At 34.2% G+C, this 18902-nt stretch overlaps 1 protein-coding gene and 1 non-coding gene across 2 annotated transcripts; both read left to right on the top strand.

The window, feature by feature from the left end:
• Positions 1-5739: 5739 nt before the first annotated feature.
• Trnat-agu lies at positions 5740-5811 on the top strand. The gene has a single exon. It is a non-coding gene; the product is annotated as a tRNA-Thr (tRNA).
• A 3659-nt stretch (positions 5812-9470) lies between these two features.
• Positions 9471-12157, top strand: LOC115229799 (U2 small nuclear ribonucleoprotein B''-like). Its single transcript, XM_029800090.1, has 2 exons — positions 9471-9919; positions 12073-12157. Exons 1-2 carry the CDS (start codon positions 9471-9473, stop codon positions 12155-12157), a joined length of 534 nt encoding a protein of 177 aa, XP_029655950.1.
• The last annotated feature ends 6745 nt before the right edge of the window (positions 12158-18902 follow it).

Raw genomic sequence — 18902 nt, 5'->3', positions numbered from 1 at the left:
TTTTTTGAAAATATTAAATTACCTGAAACATTTATAACAATCTATCAATTACTCTCTAATATTTCAAAACCGACTTGTTTTGTCTAATTATAATAATATTCAAAAATATGATTATTGATAAAACCTACGTCACAAATTGTAATAAGTACATAATCTGTTTATTTAGTTAATAACTTTCATTCTTTGTTGTGGACAGATAACACAAAGAGTTTGCTCCCTATTTTGATTTTTCCTCTGCATCTGAGCAAATGAAGCTTAAAATTCAAGTAATTTTAATCTTTTTCGGAATAACAACAGTCGCGTAATGAAAACAATTTTATCACTTTGGCGTAATGAAAACATTGATTCATTCTAATCAATAGAGGATTCGAAGCAATCTCAATAAACACGGTTCTATTTGATGAAGTTTGTAAGCAAGAATATAAATATTCATGCTGAAATAAGAACTAATTTTCGAGTGAGAAATTTGGTGATTTCAGAATTGAAGACCTAGGTTTTCAACTTGAAATACAAGAAAATAACAAACAATTAAATAAGGTAAAACCAAATTAAGTTATGTCTTTCGATCTCTATTTCAAATGCTGCATATAATTTTGGAATGAACATGGCACATATAAACGTGACTTGGTGAATCACGAAAAATATGTGATGTAAAAAAGAGCGTCCGATAACTGGATCCGATCGGAAAAATATTGTAAAATAGACCGACCATATTAAAACGGAGGCGATTGTTAAAATTAAAATAGACTTTACTTCGTTGTAGTTAAACTTGCTATTGCGTTTTTTGAACGCCAATATTAATGTCGGGAATATTAAAAATAAGGCAAAAAATCCCGAAATCAAATACAATCTAGAAAACGTACACATCTGAATAACAACGTCTTGAGTGGGAAATAACGTTACTGTTAAGTCAACAGTACTGATTATAATTATTTCAAAAAAAATCTGAGTGACTAGCAAACACAGGCCAACCTCTATTAGAATAATTGTCCATGTGACGAAAAACGTCATTTGTAAGTCTTTATATTCTGAATCAGGATTTCTTGTGTGTATTTTATTCCGATATATTTTAAACATTTGTATAAACAGAGTGGAATACATTACCGAAAGGGACGCAAATCCAAAGGAATAAATTATCTAAAATATATTCGAACAATTCAAAAGACCCGGCACGACATATCTGTAATCTCAGTGATAGAATATAAAGTAGATATTAGGGAAAAAATATTTCCAATAATAAAATTGACAATTAAGATCAAATTTTGATAGATTATCTGCATTTTGATTTTCGTGATGACTAATCCTATTAATACAAAAAGAATAAGGATATTGTTTAAAATCAACCCAAATACAATTCGACCAATAGTAATCGAAAGGATCCTATCAACGAGACTAAGGCCAGAGCAACTAATTCAGTTATTAAGTAAAAAGTACGTTTCTGGGAAATTGGGATTTTGTCTCATTCCCTCGGGGCACTTTCGACATAATCCACGAGTTTTATCGACTGCTTCGTTTTCATTGCAGGTAAAGCAAAAGCTACAGCACGAGTACTCTCCGCGCAGAGAAATTTGATTTGATCGACATGTTGATTTGCAAGAAAAATTGAATTCTTTTTTTAGTTTTGAGTAAAAATTCATGTCAGAAATGGTAATTTTATCATGAGATTCGGAATATATTCCAATGCGAGTCATACTATTATCAATATTCCAATATTCTATATCATTTTTAAGTAATCCATTTTGCGAAATGTTTTTCGGAGTCGACAATAATGGATTTATTTGTAATAATCGTTTTCTAAACAAATCCGAATGAAAACATGCAGTTATTTGATTCAGATTACCTAAAATCTATTAAAAAATATACTCAGGTTTAATCCGGGACAAGATTCCGAAAGATGCTCCTTGGTTGCGACCGTGGCCATTATAAACGCGTTAATTAACTCAAATACAAAATTTTCATTAACAAGTGGAGACTTTCCAAATACGGAAATAAAATTATTTATTGCTTCTTTGACTTTCAGCGGAGTTTTACTCATTTGTTCATACTTTCCTTTGCTTATAACTTGGATTACTCCAGACAAGTTTTTGTTAAACGGGGATTTTAAATAGTGGTGTTCAAATACAATTATTTTAATGTCGTCAAAACCATTTTGTGCCATGAAATTCCTATTTTTCTTTAAACTTGCAGTATCCCCATAAAATATTAGCAAATGAATGTTTTTTTCTCGAATCTTTGAATAAAATTCTTTCATTTCTTCCAGATTTGATACAATACCAATTTGGCCGGTGCAAACCTCAAACTCTGAAATTATTTTTTTTAGTTCTCCCAAAACATTCATGTTCATTTTATTTGTACTGGAGGCAATTGCGATAAAATTTCCTCCAATAAATTGAACGAATTTGCCAATTGCCTTTGCTTGTTGTTCTAAAGAAAGGACAGAATGAATCAAATAATTATAGTTGTTATCAGAATACGGAATTATGCATGAAGAATGAAATACAAGTCTTGTCTGTTTTAAATAGTTCGGGAAATAATCGAATAAATCATCAAATATGCAATAGGAATTACTTATGGTAATTATGTTTACAAAATTTCCGACAAGAGAACATTCTGAATTGAAAAAGTAGTTTTGATATTTTTCATTTATTTTGTAGAATTTCAATTCAGTGGTTTCAATCAACGAACTAAACATTCCATTAAAATCATCTTGTCGATTGTAATAAACAAATGTTACTGGAACTGTAAAATTTTTTAAAACATCTTTAATAACTGCGTCTAAAATAGTCCAAATGAATGTATGTTTTGAGAGTTTATGTTTGTGTCCAACGAGAATTCTAAGCGAATGGCAATACCACTTTGAAATTTAGATTGACTAATTTTCAATGGCCAATTTGGTTTTATACAGCTTAAAACACATTTCGTAGAAATAAAAAGTAAAGAATACAAAATTATTCCAAGAAAATTCATTCTAATTATTTATATAAATGTATTGTATTTTTAACAAAATTAGTTCATTTTTAATAAAAAAAATATATTTATTAAAATAACCAAATTCCCCACAAAAACAAAAAACGTAAATATTTTTTGCAAGTTAATAACTTTTTGTAAACAACGTGATTGCCTAATTAATGTAGTGAATAGATTAAGGCAGTTTAGGTCTAAAACTGTTAATGATCAAGACGTTGCCACTCAGGATGGCAATGGAGATTCTTTGAAACAGCCATTGCTTCTCCCGAGGCTCTCGTCTATTGGCAACGAGATCCAGAGATTTGTTGGTAATGGCTCCAGGAGTATTTCGAGATTTTAAGTTCTTCAGCCTTTATAGCGGCTGACCCTGGGCTGATTGCCGAATCGACCAGATTCGTTTTCGAGGTGTCCGTGCATGTAGAGTCCCAGGCGAGGCATTTCCCATTAATCCACGGAAAAATGGTGACTCCATCGGGGCGTTTCCCGTCTCCACGGTCAGTTACTGCTCGATAGGGAATCCAGCGGCTTGTAACGCAGCCGAAATGATCTCGTTGATGGCGGAGTGTCTGGGTGCACGGCCAGCACTCCTTCTGCATGAAAGGGGGTGTAATCCTTTGGAATCGACTTTAATACCACATTGGCATTGGCCCCCCGAGCATACATTAAAGCCCAAGCGCATTGCTACACCAATCATCACACTTTTATTATCGAGAAAAGTTCCAGACTGGGAAAGGGAGGGCATTAAGCCACGCACCACTTTCGGGTCTAGCAGCCGCATCGAAACAGGCGAGGCGGTGTTGATCCAATGTAGGATTTGCTGGAAATGTCATTGGCGTGAGATGTTGGAAGGAATGGGGAATCCGGATGCCTTCCAGAGTTCACAAGCTCCAGAGAAAACCCGGTCCTCTTTCAATCAGCTAGAGTAACGTAGGATTTGGGTGATGAGGACTGGGAACTGGCGCGTGAGGAGAGAAAGGCGAACGTAGTCCAACTCCACCTAGGCGTAGAGATAATTTGCAACAAGTCCATCGGGCTTTATCAAACCATATGTTTAGAATTTTTCAGAGGCCAACTTCAGAGAAGTGTTGAGCGATTGAAGCATGTCGGAGTGTATTGAGCAGTTTGATGTTCACAGCAAGTATTGGAGTCTTGGAAGCATAAGCTCTGAGCATGAAAAATCACATCTCTTCTCAGGCTGTTGAATGCATTCTTAATGTCCAGTTTTATAGCTAAAACTCCCTGATCAGTTGACCAAGTCCTTTAAATGGCTAGGACGCAAGCCCTCGAATCCACCGATCCTGCCCCCATTGAAAGAGGAAATGCATGCAAAGGTCTCTTCCATAAGTACTTTTACATCCAGTGAATATTTTATGAAGTGCAACGGCCGCACATCCGTTGGGTCCGAGTAGATCCAAGATCTCAGGTGTCGTCGGCAATATTGTGCTGTCGTTGGAGATAATCCGAAGTGCTCCCTGGAGGTCCCTCACCGTGAATTTACGAGAAACTTTTTCTCTGATCCACTTCTTCTCATCTCGCAAGCGTGGGCGGACATGTTCGTCTTCCCGGTCAGGCTGACCAATTAACTCTTCAATAGTATTTTCAAGAAGGGATTTTAGATTTGCTTTAATTTCAGAGCCCAGAGACTTGCGATTTTCTGAAAAGTGCTCAAAGTTTTCAAGTACGAGAGGTGCGAAACAAAAAAGGCGGATCCAGGATTCTGCGTCACGTGACTAAAGTGCTCTCTCAACAAGACAGCTGAGGCACGAGACAGCATAAACTCTGGCTGATTTGGGGATCTTTAAAGGGATCCTTCTGGATTTTCAAGAGGAGCAGGATAATCTAATCTCCGTCTGTGATTGAAAATGCGTTTTGCCCGGGGTTCGGAATAAGTGAACATGCGTAGGCAAAGTGGGCAAAACCAATCGTGGCTGAACGCTCTTCTACTAAATTTTTCCGAGTTTAGTTAGACGCCAAAAAACCGGTCCGTAAAATATTAAAAATTGGATAATAGTATTTTTTAATATTAATTTAATAAAATGTTATTTTAATGTTTTCTAGGTGGTGTTCCAAGCTTTATTCTATTAACCGAACTTTACTCTTCGTAAGGTAAGCACTAAATTAATAATGTCTTATATTAATAGTCGGAATCATTCAAATCAAAAATGCAAGCTTTCAAATAAAGCAGGCATCCAAGAACCAACAGAAAACAACCTCCCAAATTTTGGCCAAGTGAACGACCCAAACGACATAAAAGTATACATATGGACAACAACGGACAGAACTATATACCCTACGGACATGATTTGTCGGACTATGACAGGGATGCGTTTATTCACCGTGTTAATATGACTGTTTTATTCACATTCGTGACTTTGGTCTTACTGTGCAAATTATACGAACCTGATAGAAAGTGAGTGGTTTTGTTTGATTTTTTCTTAGTTTAAAAGATTGGGCTAAACGAGAGGCTTTTTTGGAGATTGAGTACTGTGAGAGGAATGGACTCCCCTTTGTAGATCCAGATCTTATTCCAGCAAGTCGTGTTGAATTGCCTACGGAGGATGAGTTAAAGTGTTATGGATTCGAACCTCATCTTTAATTTTAATGTGTTAATAATAATGTGAGAACTAATTTATTATTGGAACAAGAAAGAGAATAAAAGATCAATTAATAACATAAATTAAAATAAAGAAACATAGGAGTGCAAGCAAAATATAGAGAAAGATGGCAACATAGGACATAGTTAGCTAAAAAGGGAAAGTAAATAGAAAAAAAGGCTCCATGGCTCAGTGGTAGAGCGTCTGTCTAGTAAACAGAAGGTCTTGGGTTCGATCCCCAATGGAGCCTTTTAAATTTTATAAATTCCTTTTTATTTCAAAAATCATTTTCTCCCTAAAGTCGCCTTTTTAATATTGAAAGGTTAGTGATTTTCTTTTACTTTTATCCTTCATTAAATTTTGTAGCGGAAAAATGGTTTTTTAAATAATGAATTTGACCGGCTGCGATTACAATAAGCATATAAATAATTTGTTAAATTAAGTTATTTTTAATTTTTGTTTTCTCAATTTGATGTATTTCTTTACATTAACTTCGTTCTCTTAGGTCCTACATTCATAGCTTGGATAGGCAGATTCATATCGACGCGGAAACTAGATTCAGTGACCATTCTCTCAATGCGTCTTGTCTTTCTTTCTATCTAACGTTTTTCGCAACACCAGTGTCTGGATATATGCATTCATTTTGTCCTCCACTTCGAGCGCCTCCAATTTTTTCTTGAAAAATTTTGACACAATTCCCTCTCAGGTCATAACGACATGGACGATTCTCACTTTCGCCCGGTGGATCACCCCTAGTTTATTTGCCTCAGGTCATATTTGTGTAACTTTTCTATTTCGAGTTTTTGTGACAATTCTGTGTATGATCCTCACCTCGATGTAATTGTGTTGCTCAATTTGTTGTAAACAAAATTGTCGAACTTATTATTTGGGATAGCATTGAAGGTTTTTGTCAACTCGGATTTCCACAATTTCGTTGGTGGTAGCAGATTAGACTGAATAGGTTTTTAATTTATCCGACTTTTTATCCCATACTGACAGATGCAGATTCAGGTATTTAACTATTTTTTCTGAGATAGGGGCCAAAATTATTGGCTATCATTTTGTTTGCTATCCATATTTATTCAATTTTTTGAGAGCTTTTTGTAAATTTTCTTGTAAATTTATTGCAACTTTAGATCCGGATAAAATATGTAAAGACAAAAAAAAGCAATTATCAACCTTTCGACAAATACCGATAGAATGAAGATTATTTTATTTTTTATAAGATGACAATTCAAAGTAGAGCGTATGGAGGAACTCTGGCAAATGTAATTTTATATTTTTAGCCTGTCAACAAAACCTAAACTATTAAAAGTCAACTAGCATAGAAAAAAATTTAGTTATTCCCTGCATCAGAATAAATCTCACGTTTTTTTTCGACCCGTTCAAATGGGGTCCTAAAATTTTCAATTGATGACTTGATGATATTGTCGGAATATGTGTTCGGGCACGTGACCTCTCTTTTTTATGGAGCACGCTTAACATAATTTAAAATTTATTGAACTAGTATATTTGTTAATTTAAATTAGACTCGACATTATCCTAACTTCTCTAACCGTGATAATTTATTATCTTAGCGAGGTTCATAATTTCTTGCTTTTGTTGCAAAGTGAAATAGGCAAGCTTGATAACAAAAACAATCACGGGAAAGTGAGAAATTCAAATTATTAAATCATTTCTTGTCATTGAATTTTTAACTTTTTCTATTTTTCTTTGAGAAACAAAAACTAAAAAACAAAAAATATAACTTTAAGTTATTAATTAGAAACAAATTTTGCACAAATTCTTCAGAAAGATAACATTTACAGTCCGACCTCTAAATGGGGCACTAAGTGACTCAAATCAGAGGTTTCCCCAAAAAAGAGGTTTTACAAAAAGCTCAATAAATAAAGAAAAAGAACATTATTTTTTAAAATAATCAGTTAATTTTTCTCCATATTGATATTTATTTTTAATTCCTAACGACACTTTCTTTCTGAATTCATAAAAATCATGAAGAGAATCTGGAATCAAATCAAAGATGTTTGTCTCTAAGTTTTCCATCAAACTTAAAATTTGTGATATTGATGGTTCGCAGCTTATATTCTCATAGATATTTGGATCATTATCTTCTATTTCATCAAAACATTCATCAATAACATTATTAAATATTTCTTCAGATGATTCATTTATGCAACTCGAGTCTGATGGAGATTGTCGAAAAACCTTTTGCCAGCAGTTATAAATATTATCCGCAGATACATTATTCCAAGCATCTGAGATTATTGTTACCACTTGCCGCAAATATAATTTGGATAAAGACTCTATAATTTGAAATGAAACGTGTCTTAAAATATTAATTTTTTAAATTGGTATAATTAATTTTATTTAATAAAAAATCAATGCCCCAAATAGAGATGTTAAAATTAATTGATTTTTTATAATTTGGTTAAAAAAATTTATAATGCCCCAAAACAGAGTTTTCCCCAAAAAAGAGGTGCCCCACCCCTGGAGGTGCGCCCCAATTAGAGGTCGGACTGTAACATGAATCATTTTTTTGTCAAGGAGTGTATACAGTGAAACTTTTCCAAACTGGCCTCTGAATATACCTTTCTATACCAGCCGTTTTCTTTGAGCATAATTTTGTTCAGTCTTTTTCAATATAAATTCAATTTCGTTATTCTGGATTCTCTATTCTCGGAACACCGGCCGTTATGCCAAGTTTGAAGGTCAAAATAAGTCACTTAGGAGAGTTGTCAGAGAGCTAGATCACTTCACCATGTAATCTAAATCTATTATTCAAACGAATACCACTTCATTTGAAAAATCTAGATTACTGGAACGTACGTTATTCTATTAAAGTCTGTTCAATTTGCGATGAAAAATCACACTTTAGTTCTGCTGCTGTTGAGGATTGGGTTACACAAGTTTCTTCTATTTTAGAAGGGCATTAGAATGAGGACATCTTCAATTATGACTAAACTGGACAGTATTTTCGTACCTTATCTGACAAAACTCTTGCCTTCAAAAGTGCCAATAAGTCTTGTGATAAGTTTTCAAAGGAGCGTTTTACAATCATGTTTGCCTAGTGCTACGGGCAAAAAACTTAAACCTTTTATAATTTGATATCTTATCATTTGATATCTTTCCGTTGTGCAAATGGAGATTATTCGAACATTTAAAGCGGAATACAGGAAGAAACTGATGACTAACTTGTTTAAAAAGATGGACAAAAACCTGAATTCTACTGTAATGGCCAAATCTATCATTATATGGGTGCTATTACTTGGATTGGTGAGCATGGACTGATCCAAATGCTTCCACTATAACTTTGTGTTTTCAACAATTTAGATTTCCATAGGCTGATATCACTAACACTGGTGACCCAAATGACGATCTCCCTCTGTCTGTTATCTTCAGATTGACAGGACACACAGCTGAACGAGGGGGACTTTTATAGAATCGTCTCTTATTTAGTTTATAACATCCATTGGCCTTTCTGAATCCCTTCCTTAAATCATAAACCCCTGATTTTCTCATTTTGCAGTGAAAAAGAAATCCTCTTTTTTTGATTTTTAAGCCATATAAGCACAAGGTGTCACGTTATTTTTTCTTCATTTAACTAACAGTTTGGACTTGTCAAGATGTAGTTTAATTTTATTAACTTTTCTTTTTATTGACTCTTTCCATTTAGTAGGAAATGATTTTAATTTAATTAAAAAAGAGAAATAATAATATATTTGTTGATAACTGTTGTGATGTGTGACACTTGCGCGATTCATACAATTTATTTAAACAATCTCAACGAGAGAGTCAACGTTGATGGTTTTATCACAAATATAATTAAATTAAGACCTCAAAAAAGCACTTTATTCAATGCTAACAAAATTTGGAGAAATCATCGACATAAAATGTAAGAAAAGTCTCAAAATGAAAGGACAGGCGTTTGTCTCATTCAAAGACCCAGCCAGTGCAACCGAGGCAGTTTCAAGTCTTCAGGGATTCCCTTTCTACGACAAACCCCTTGTACCCCTCTTTAAATATCCTCAGAAAATAGCATTCGCCAAATCTGAGTCAGACGTGATCAGTCAAATGAACGGAACATATGTCAAACCAGAGAAACGGCCTTTGACTGAATACAACATGCCTGCCAACAAACGAAATAAGGTCTTTGGAACAGGGTTATTTGACATAATCAAATTTAGTGGTCCCGGGGTCACAAATTTGCAAAATCAGGGAGGTTTGGGGTTGTTTTATGGACTTTTAGATGATTTGAAGACCTCTTTGAACGACAGTAATCAGCCTCCCAACAACATTTTATTCCTAAATGGGCTACCTAAAGAACTGAGTGATGAAGAATTGATAAACCTGTTCCAGAGGTATCTGATTGGTGATAAAAATTAAGTTTTAATGGTTTCGTGGAGGTGCGTCGCATTCCAGGGCGTCCCGACATTGCTTTCGTGGAATACACCAATGAACAGTATTCGACTGCGGCCAAGGACACTCTCTCAGGACACCAAGTGTGCGAGGGACATAAACTTAATATACATTACGCTCGTAAATAATTCTCTCTTGTTTTTTAATTTGAATTTGGTTTGTTTTTGATGTGAATCACAAGTTGTAGAAATTTTTTTTTTTTACAAGGACGACAGTTTATAAGGTAAAGAAATCACTAATTAAGAGGCGGAACGCAGCCGAGAGGAGGATCGAGGAACAGTTCCCCCTTAGACTGCGAGAGAGATGCGCTCAAAAGCCACATCATTTCATGGGGTCGTTCCTCGCCCTTCCCAATGACCTTCCGATCTTCGAGAGAAACGAGAGTAGACGGGCCAAGTACACCGGAAGTTTCCACTGACCCGGTTCGAAGATGAAACGGTCCATCAGGGAGGCGTACTTAGATGCCTTCTTCGTCTCCGCCCTCTTGGCTGCTGAGCCAGCCTCGACCGCCGCAAGGAAAGACATGATGATGCGAAAGTATCAGAGCATGTCGCATCCCAGACGATTGCTTTCCCGCTTGTAGGGAAAGAGTGAGACCCCGTCAGGTCTCTTACCATCCTCCCTTAGAAGGCCAGGAGGCCCAGATTTTTTTTTGAAAAATTGATTTCCTTCCATGGTCACATTTATCGACAAATTCCTCAGTCTTTTGTTAGTTGTGAAAAAGGTTAGCTCAGACTTTTCCGGGCTTGCTTTAACCAGATTGGTATTGAGTCATATACACAGGTTATTTATATTTTTCTGTAATCTTCTTGTAGCTTCGCTGACACATATCCCTCGATGCAACGATTATATCCGAATATGATAGTAAAATGTCATCTTGTTTTCAGGAAGAGGCATATCGTTCAACATTAGGTTGAATAATACGGGGGATAGGGGGGACTTGTGGCACTTTATTAGGTAGTAGCCTCGATGCAGATCTTCGATCGCCCTTTTAGACTCTACCCCGACGTCCATTCAGAAAATTGGCGAGCCATAGTTTTAAATTTGGTTCCATATTCAACGAGTAAATTTTTTGCGTAAGAATTTTTCGGGAGACCGTGTCAAAAGCCTAATGAATATCAATTGAGCATACAATCGATTTTTCTTGTTTAGGTTTCCTTTCTAACACCTTTTGTAATAATTTGTTTCAGGGACAGTAAATGAGATGTAGTTGACAGTCCTTTCTTGAAACCATGTTGAAAGGCTGCTTCCGGGATAAAATGTCGAAGTCGGCCAAGAATCAACTTTTCAAGAATTCTTCAGGGGGCACATAATAGAGATATTGGCCTGTATGATGCTGGTTCGTTCCTCTCCTTCCCAGGTTTTAAGATTGGATGGATTTTGGATTGTTTTCATATATTTGGAATACTGTTTTCATTTACTGACTGATTGTAGATGGCCGTTAATGCTGTGATAGCTACAGGGCCCAGTTTTTTGAGCAGAATCATTCCGTCTGGACCACAGGAAATTGTATTCTTTGTGTGTTGGATTACCAATGTGACTTGATCAGGTAGAAAAGGGGTTGTTAGATGTCTCTTTTTTGGTTTTTGCACAGAATTTGGTGGCCTATTGTGTTTCTGATATGGTTTGTAGCTGATGCAGAATTGGTGAGGGATTACTTTCATACTCTTTCTGAATACGAAACTTTTAAGTACTATAAATTGGATATATTATCTCCAATGTTAAATTCATATTTCAATCGATGAACCTCTCTCTTTTTTTATTCATCATTTTATAATAAGCAGAATTTAAGTCTACCCGGGAAAAATCAAATTTGTAATCACCTGTTGTAAAATTATAAAGCTTTATTACATGTTTCGGGAACGTCTTTACCGTCTGGGACTGTTGATTCAGCAATATTATGCACACTTTCAAGGTTGTTCATAATCCCTCTCAAAAAAGCATAATTCAAACGCCTTCCCATATTCACTAGTGTCAGAAAATAAATTTTTTAATCTTCCTCTTAACTTGGTCTGTTTTAGTTTTCTCGCAAAGTTCTATATAAAATTTCATGAATCAAACAATTTTCATAATCTATTTCTCCTATTTTTGTCAGGTTCTGTATTAATGCATTTTCATATGATTTCTTGAAACAATTTGTAATTGTCAATTCCGATGCTTCTAACCAAGTTGATTTATGAATATCAAGCAATTCAATAGAGTGAATTTCTTCAACTTTTCCGTAACTTTTTCGTGATCTACATTGCCATCATTGGTATAAAATTCAATCAAGTGTGCACATAGAAGTTGCCTGAACGATTTTATTATTTCTGAACAAGGGGTTGCAACTTCGATTGAAGTAAATTTTCTTCTTTTTTATTATTATTAGACGCACTTTCGCGATGCCATGGATCATGACAAAGCTTGTGCGGCCACATAAAATCAAGACAGAGAGAGAACATTTTATTAAGAAACTAGCTAATCCAAACGAAGAGAATCCAAACGAAGAAGTGTGTCTCTTCTCCATCTATTTTCTTTTGTGCTGTGGCTGAGATAGACATCTTTTCGGACACGATGTCAAAAAATAAAATATTAGTACGATACAGTAGAAATCGGTTAATCGCATAAATTTATGTTTAAAATCATAATTTATATGCTTTCCATTCCAAATATATCGGTTAATTGCATAAATCAGTTTATTGAATACTCTCATTGGGAACATTTACTATTTTTTCTTATAAAAATTTTCGCTTAATTGCATAATAATTTGTAATTTTAAAATTGAATTATTATTGCACATGTCTATTCTATTCTCTTCTATTCTATTATTGCACATGTCATTTTCGTTACATCGTGATCTTGCACTTTCTCAAAAATTGGAAATAATCAATTTGTTTATTCAAGGAGACCAAACTCAGGCAATGGTATCCTGCAACATGACGGGTTCGGACAAACACCCATTGATGGTCATTGGGAAAAGAAAGAATCCTAGATGCTTCAAAGGTATCAAAACACTTCCAGTTAACTACGTTCCCAATAAGGTATCACGTCAATTTCAGTAGAATTATAGAATGCATTTTTAAAAACTGGTTATCATGTGTTAACAAGAAAATGAAAGTACAAAAAAGAAATATAGCCATGGTCCTTGACAATTGTGCTGTGCATCCAAAAGATGCTGGAGAAAATTTATCAAATGTTAGATTGTATTTTATCCCACCAAACACATCCGCATGCATTCAGCCATGTGATATGGGGATCATAAAAGTCTAAAGCACAACTACAGATTTACAAAGAGTGACGCCATAATTGATTCAGGCGATGCCTGCATCAAATTCGTTGTGAATTCGGTCACTCTCTTGGATGCACTACACATGCTCAAAATGGCTTGGAGAGAAGTCAAAATAATAAAAATTTACAACTGTTTCCGTAAGGATGGATGTCATCAGGAATTCGCCGAAGATATATTCCATGAAGAAGTCGGGGAAGAATTTAGTAATATTGAAAATGAAATAGCGATGGATGTTGCTAACGAGGACGACGAATTTATCGGAATCATGTCCGATGATGAAATATATTTAATGTCAAGACGATGGTGATGATGAAGATTTCATACCCCTGAAAATAACCAGTTGGGAAGCTAAGGGTGCATGCAGATTGATACGCCAGTTTCTTACTAACAGCTATTTAACAAGTGAAATAGATATGGAAAACTTTTATGAACTATACCTTTCCAAGTTCAATATGGGAATTTCCAAATTCAATATGGGATTTCCAAGTTCAAAGTGGGATTTTCCAAATTCAATATGGGATTTCCAAGTTAATTTTAAAATATTTGAAAAAAATCATGACTCATTTATATCAAACGAAAAAATTAAAATGTTACGTCCTTGTAATTTAATAAAGAAGGCAATAGTCCTTGGATTCTGGCTATTAACTTAGCACAAATCTTTGGAGTAACTTCGTCCATAGATTGTTTAATTAAATCCTCCAATCTCTGTTTCCGAAATTCTGTTTTTGACAAGTCAGGTTCATTTCCATATAAGATATTCCCAAGATTTTCAGCCATTTTTCTTTTTACAAAAGCTTTCATTTTAGACCATATTTGTTCGATTGGATTTAACATTGGACTGTAAGGTGCAAGTCTAAGTATTTTGCTTTCTGTGAATTCATTTTCTTCAAGTATTTTTTCAATGTCTGTATGACATGGAGCATTGTCAATTATTAAAACTACTGGACTTAGATAAACTTCATGCTTTAATCCAATCATACGCAGTTTGTTTTTTAAAGGATCCTCTTCGTATTTCAAAGTGTATTACCCCTTTTGTACCGTTGCAACCGATAACATGAATGTTAGCTTCTTTAGATGAAGCTGCACGTGTATTACATCGCTGCCCCTTTTTCGCCCTCCCTTGTTTTCTTGATATGTGTAAATTAAAGTTGGATTCGTCTATAAAAAGAATCGGAATTTCCATTGCTTGATAACCAAGCAGCTTGTCACAAAATCTTTTGCGCTTCTCTTTGTTCTGCATTGAGTTGCTTTTTTCAGGTTCGAATCTTATGTTTTTTATGGTATACATAAGCGAATCAAGATGCAGGCGAACGCACTCACCTGACACTTTTTCCGTACTTATCTTGGATCTCTGCAGCCAATTGTTTGCAGTAATTTTCGGATTTGACTCGACCATTTCTTGCATATAATCTCGTACGGTATTTGAAATTTTGAATATCGAAAACCACCTCTTAAATCATCCTTAAAGCCTTCTTTTATCCACCTGTATGCAGTTGTTTTTTTATTCCGAGAGAACATGCAACTTGATTCCAATCCCCATCATTTTCGTAAACGGTCAACAAATTTTTTCTTTTTTCAGCTAATTCTTTCTTTTTATTAACGTACATTTTGTAATGTAAGGCGATTTAAATTAATAAATGAATTCAATAACCGACTTGAAAATCCTTGAACTTGAAAATCCCATATTGAACTTGGAAAGGTATAGAAAAAAGCGTCTTACGCCTTTGTCAGAAGGCTAGGCAGTCTAAAATTAATGATTTTTTTAAACGTTTTTAATTATTTTCTTTTCTTGCTTATTAAAAAAATATTGATTTTTCAATATCGGTTAATTGCATAAGATTTTCCGTGGACAAATTTTTTTTGCTTTCTTTTTTGGTCGATTTTCTTTATTTTCATTCGATAATTCATATTTTATGTTAGCTCAAATATGTTCAACCGGATTCATGTCCGGCCAATCGAGTAAATTATTTTTATTTGCAGAAAATGTTCTATTGTTGCATTGAAAGTATGACGTGGTGTATTGTCTTGTTGAATTAGCCCCATTGTAATCGCTGATTTTTCAAGATTGTTTGCCACAATGTTGATATATTTACCAAAGTTAATTTTTTTTGAATACAACATAATGTACCCATGTCAAAAGAAGAAAAACATCCCCAGATCATAATTTAGCCACCACCACACTTACCAGTTGGAACCGAAATTTAAATATTTTTAATCATTTCCTCTTTTTCTGTATATAATTTTTTCTTTTGGTGCATTATAAACTTCGAAGGGACACTTATCTGAAAAAATTATTAATCTCCATTCTTTATTCATACAAACGAACATTTTCAAAATTTCATATCTTTTAATTATGTTTCTTGTACTTAAAAATGGTTTTTACTTTGCTACTCTACGAAATATACCATTCTTATTTAAATTGGAGTAATAGTTCGCGGGGAAATAACTTTTTTTTAGTAATTGCTTCTATCTCTAACGCGAGATCTTTAGTGGATTTTGCATAATTGATTCTATCTCGAGATCTTTAGTGGATTTTGCGAGATCTTTAGTGGATTTTGATTTTTAGTGGATTTTGTAAAACATCAAATACAATCAATTTTGGAACACCAAGGATTTCAGAAATTTTTTGTCGAGGGGTGTAGAACACCAAAGATAGACAAAAAACATGGGAATAAATACAGTGGAGTAAGAATAGGATTAATTGGTAAAATGAAATAAGAATACGATAAGAATAGAAATGAATGAAATGACAAAACAAGGATGTAATAAAGTACCACACTAAAGATCAGATCACACGTGAAATGTGTTTTTTACCAATTTATTACAAATGGAACACGCAAAAGTGGATCAGTGATTGATTGTCATTCTGAATAGATGATCCAACAATTTTTATTTAATCTTTTTAAACAGCTTAATCAGTCTTACAAACAAAACTGTTCGGATTAAAAAGAAATTTTTATAAGCGCTGATTTAATGCGATAATCTTAGTATTTGCAATAAATTGATTAAAATCTTTGTCGACATTAAAAATAGCTGACTTATTATTTTATTGGTTTTTTATTGGTTTTCCAGATTAATGACATTATAAAGTAGAAATTAAACTTTTAATTTGTTGATCAATTCAAGCGTAAATTAATTTAATCGAATTTACATTTTAATGAAATAAGGAATTAAGATATTTTATGTGGTTGAATAATTCATTGGATAAACACACTAATTGAATAATCTAAAGTCCTCACATCAACTAGATTAATTTTATGATAATTTTTAAATAATTTTTGTACAATTATGATAAAAATCCTAATTAAAAAACTAGACCAATTATTTGAATCAATAATGAATATTCACACTCACTAGAAACATCAATACCCACAGTAAAAAATCTAAAAAATAATAAAAAAACATTTATAATATAAAAAATAAAGTATATATTAATATGACGCCGTCTCGTTATGGTGACAGACACTCCAAACAGTCATCGCTGATTGGCCGTTCGATAACGCGACGTGGTCGATAAAATTGATAGTGGCAGCGCTGAAAATTCGATTTTGCCGTAATTTTGATAAATTTCCACTTGATACGGTAATTTGGCGTAATTATGTTTCGTAAAGGTTGTTTTGGTGAGTAAATATAACTTTTATAGACAGAAAAGGACGACATGGGGCCCCCACAATCAAGGCAAATGTAAAAATGTGGAATCCTGTCATGGAAGAACTCACCGCGGCCAATGTTTCTGTCCGTCTCAAGCCGAGATCGCACAAAGTGATCATTTAATTTTAGAATCCTAAGGACCTTCAACAAATAAGGGAAATGTTCAACGAGGACAATGAACAGGACTCCAAAATGAACAATAATTTTAAACATTCTGAAATCAAATCATATTCTTCTCTCACAAAAAACTACTCAGCTTTCATCGAGAAGACAGAAGGTCAGTAATCCATTTCTAGTTTCAGACATTGTGAGTCGAGCGGTGATCAAAAGTAGTAGTTGTGGCAGTACAACTGAAAGCAGCATTCGAACAGACTCGGCAATTGCAGCAGTGGATAAAGTATTTGCTCAAAACAAGCTATTTTAGGTTCAGAGTGTAATTGACGATTTTGAGGATAAAATTGCAGAGAATATGCACATGTATAACGGATTTTGTAGGAATAATCGTGTCGGATCTGACCATGGGGCATCTCTTTTGTCAGAAACGTTGTCCCAGCCTGTCCCTCCGGTCAGAACGGACTCGATTGTTGGCCACAGGTCGCGGAATGGTGAACGGAAGGACGAATATGACATTTCTTATCGGAGTCGGTCGTTGGAGACTTGGTCGGTGACTAATGTCTTTCACTTTTTGAGTGAAATGGGACTGTCGCAGTCTATTTGCAAAAAATTGTATTTAATGAAGACTGATGGGGTCACATTGTGTACAATCAATATGAAGAAACTTATAAATATGGAGATTGAGGACATTAAGGGGATTCTCATGTTGGAGGGGGCTGTTCAGGCTCTCTACTTCTTCATCCTATTGAGAAAAAATAATGAAGAAGGCATTTTTAGAGGATTTGCGCTATTCTTTTTATTTAAAATAAATTTATAATATTAATCATTTTGAAGAAGATTTTGATTACTCCATTGACAAACAAAACTATTTTTGGTTGATGTGGTGTCTACAAAACAGACAAACTAAATTTTATCTCTACCAGCTGCCTCTAATCCTGCAGACGTATAAGTAAACAAACCGAGACAGAATCATACCAATATACTGTACCACAAATGCCCTATTACTTACTCTCCTGATATAATAAGCACTACTCAGACAGTGAGTGAATCAATGAATTGTGAAAATATAATAGACAACTATAGTGCTTCTAATCAATGGGTGGATATAGAATAAAGTGGAATTTAAATAATCAACTAATAATAATTATCGTAGTGTCTGGGCCTCTCTCTGAGAGAATATTGTCTAATCTCTTGATTAATATACTCGTAAAGCCCGTTGAAAGCTCTTTCTTCTGCCTGGGACTTAGAAGAGTAGACATACAGGGTAAAAGGGGTTGCCAAACAGAGATAGACTCCTCAATTGAGAGGAAAAATATTGTAAATGTATATCGGCGTCCTCAATGTATTTTCGGTAGTGTTTTTCTCGAATGCGTGTTCTTTGGGCGGACTAAAGGATGGAGGATTAAAATATCGACCTCTGTATTTTTTATTCTTTTAATCATTCGTTTTTTCTTAGATTATTACATTTAAAATACCTCATCTATTTCATCACAAGAGTTCACAGTCTTCCGCGGCATAATAACTAGATTTTATTTATCATAATAATTTAATTAAAATATCCAAATTAGTAAAAATTCAATTAAAAAAATAAATTCTTCATGAATATAGCTTGTCTACTTCAAATTTACTCTTCGACTGAATGACTAAAGTCGGGACATTGTAAGACATATAACTTAAAAATATGTTCTCATTATCAAAAAAAGAATTATTTACAATTGGAGCCTCCTGGTACAGCTGGAGCCTCCTGGTCTCATCCGCACAGCTGTTTCAACGCCTTTCAACAACCGTTGTCAGGGGTTATAGCCACGCTATCCTTTCTGCTCTTAAGCAACCTTAATTAACCTATATTTTCTTTTGTTTTTTTTTCAAATAAAAATTAAAATTTACAATTT

Source organism: Octopus sinensis, unplaced genomic scaffold, assembly GCF_006345805.1.
Source record: "Octopus sinensis unplaced genomic scaffold, ASM634580v1 Contig13674, whole genome shotgun sequence".
NCBI classification, from domain to species: Eukaryota; Metazoa; Mollusca; class Cephalopoda; order Octopoda; family Octopodidae; genus Octopus; species Octopus sinensis.
Note: the sequence above shows the minus strand (reverse complement) of the source record. Positions and strands in the feature narration are given on the sequence as shown.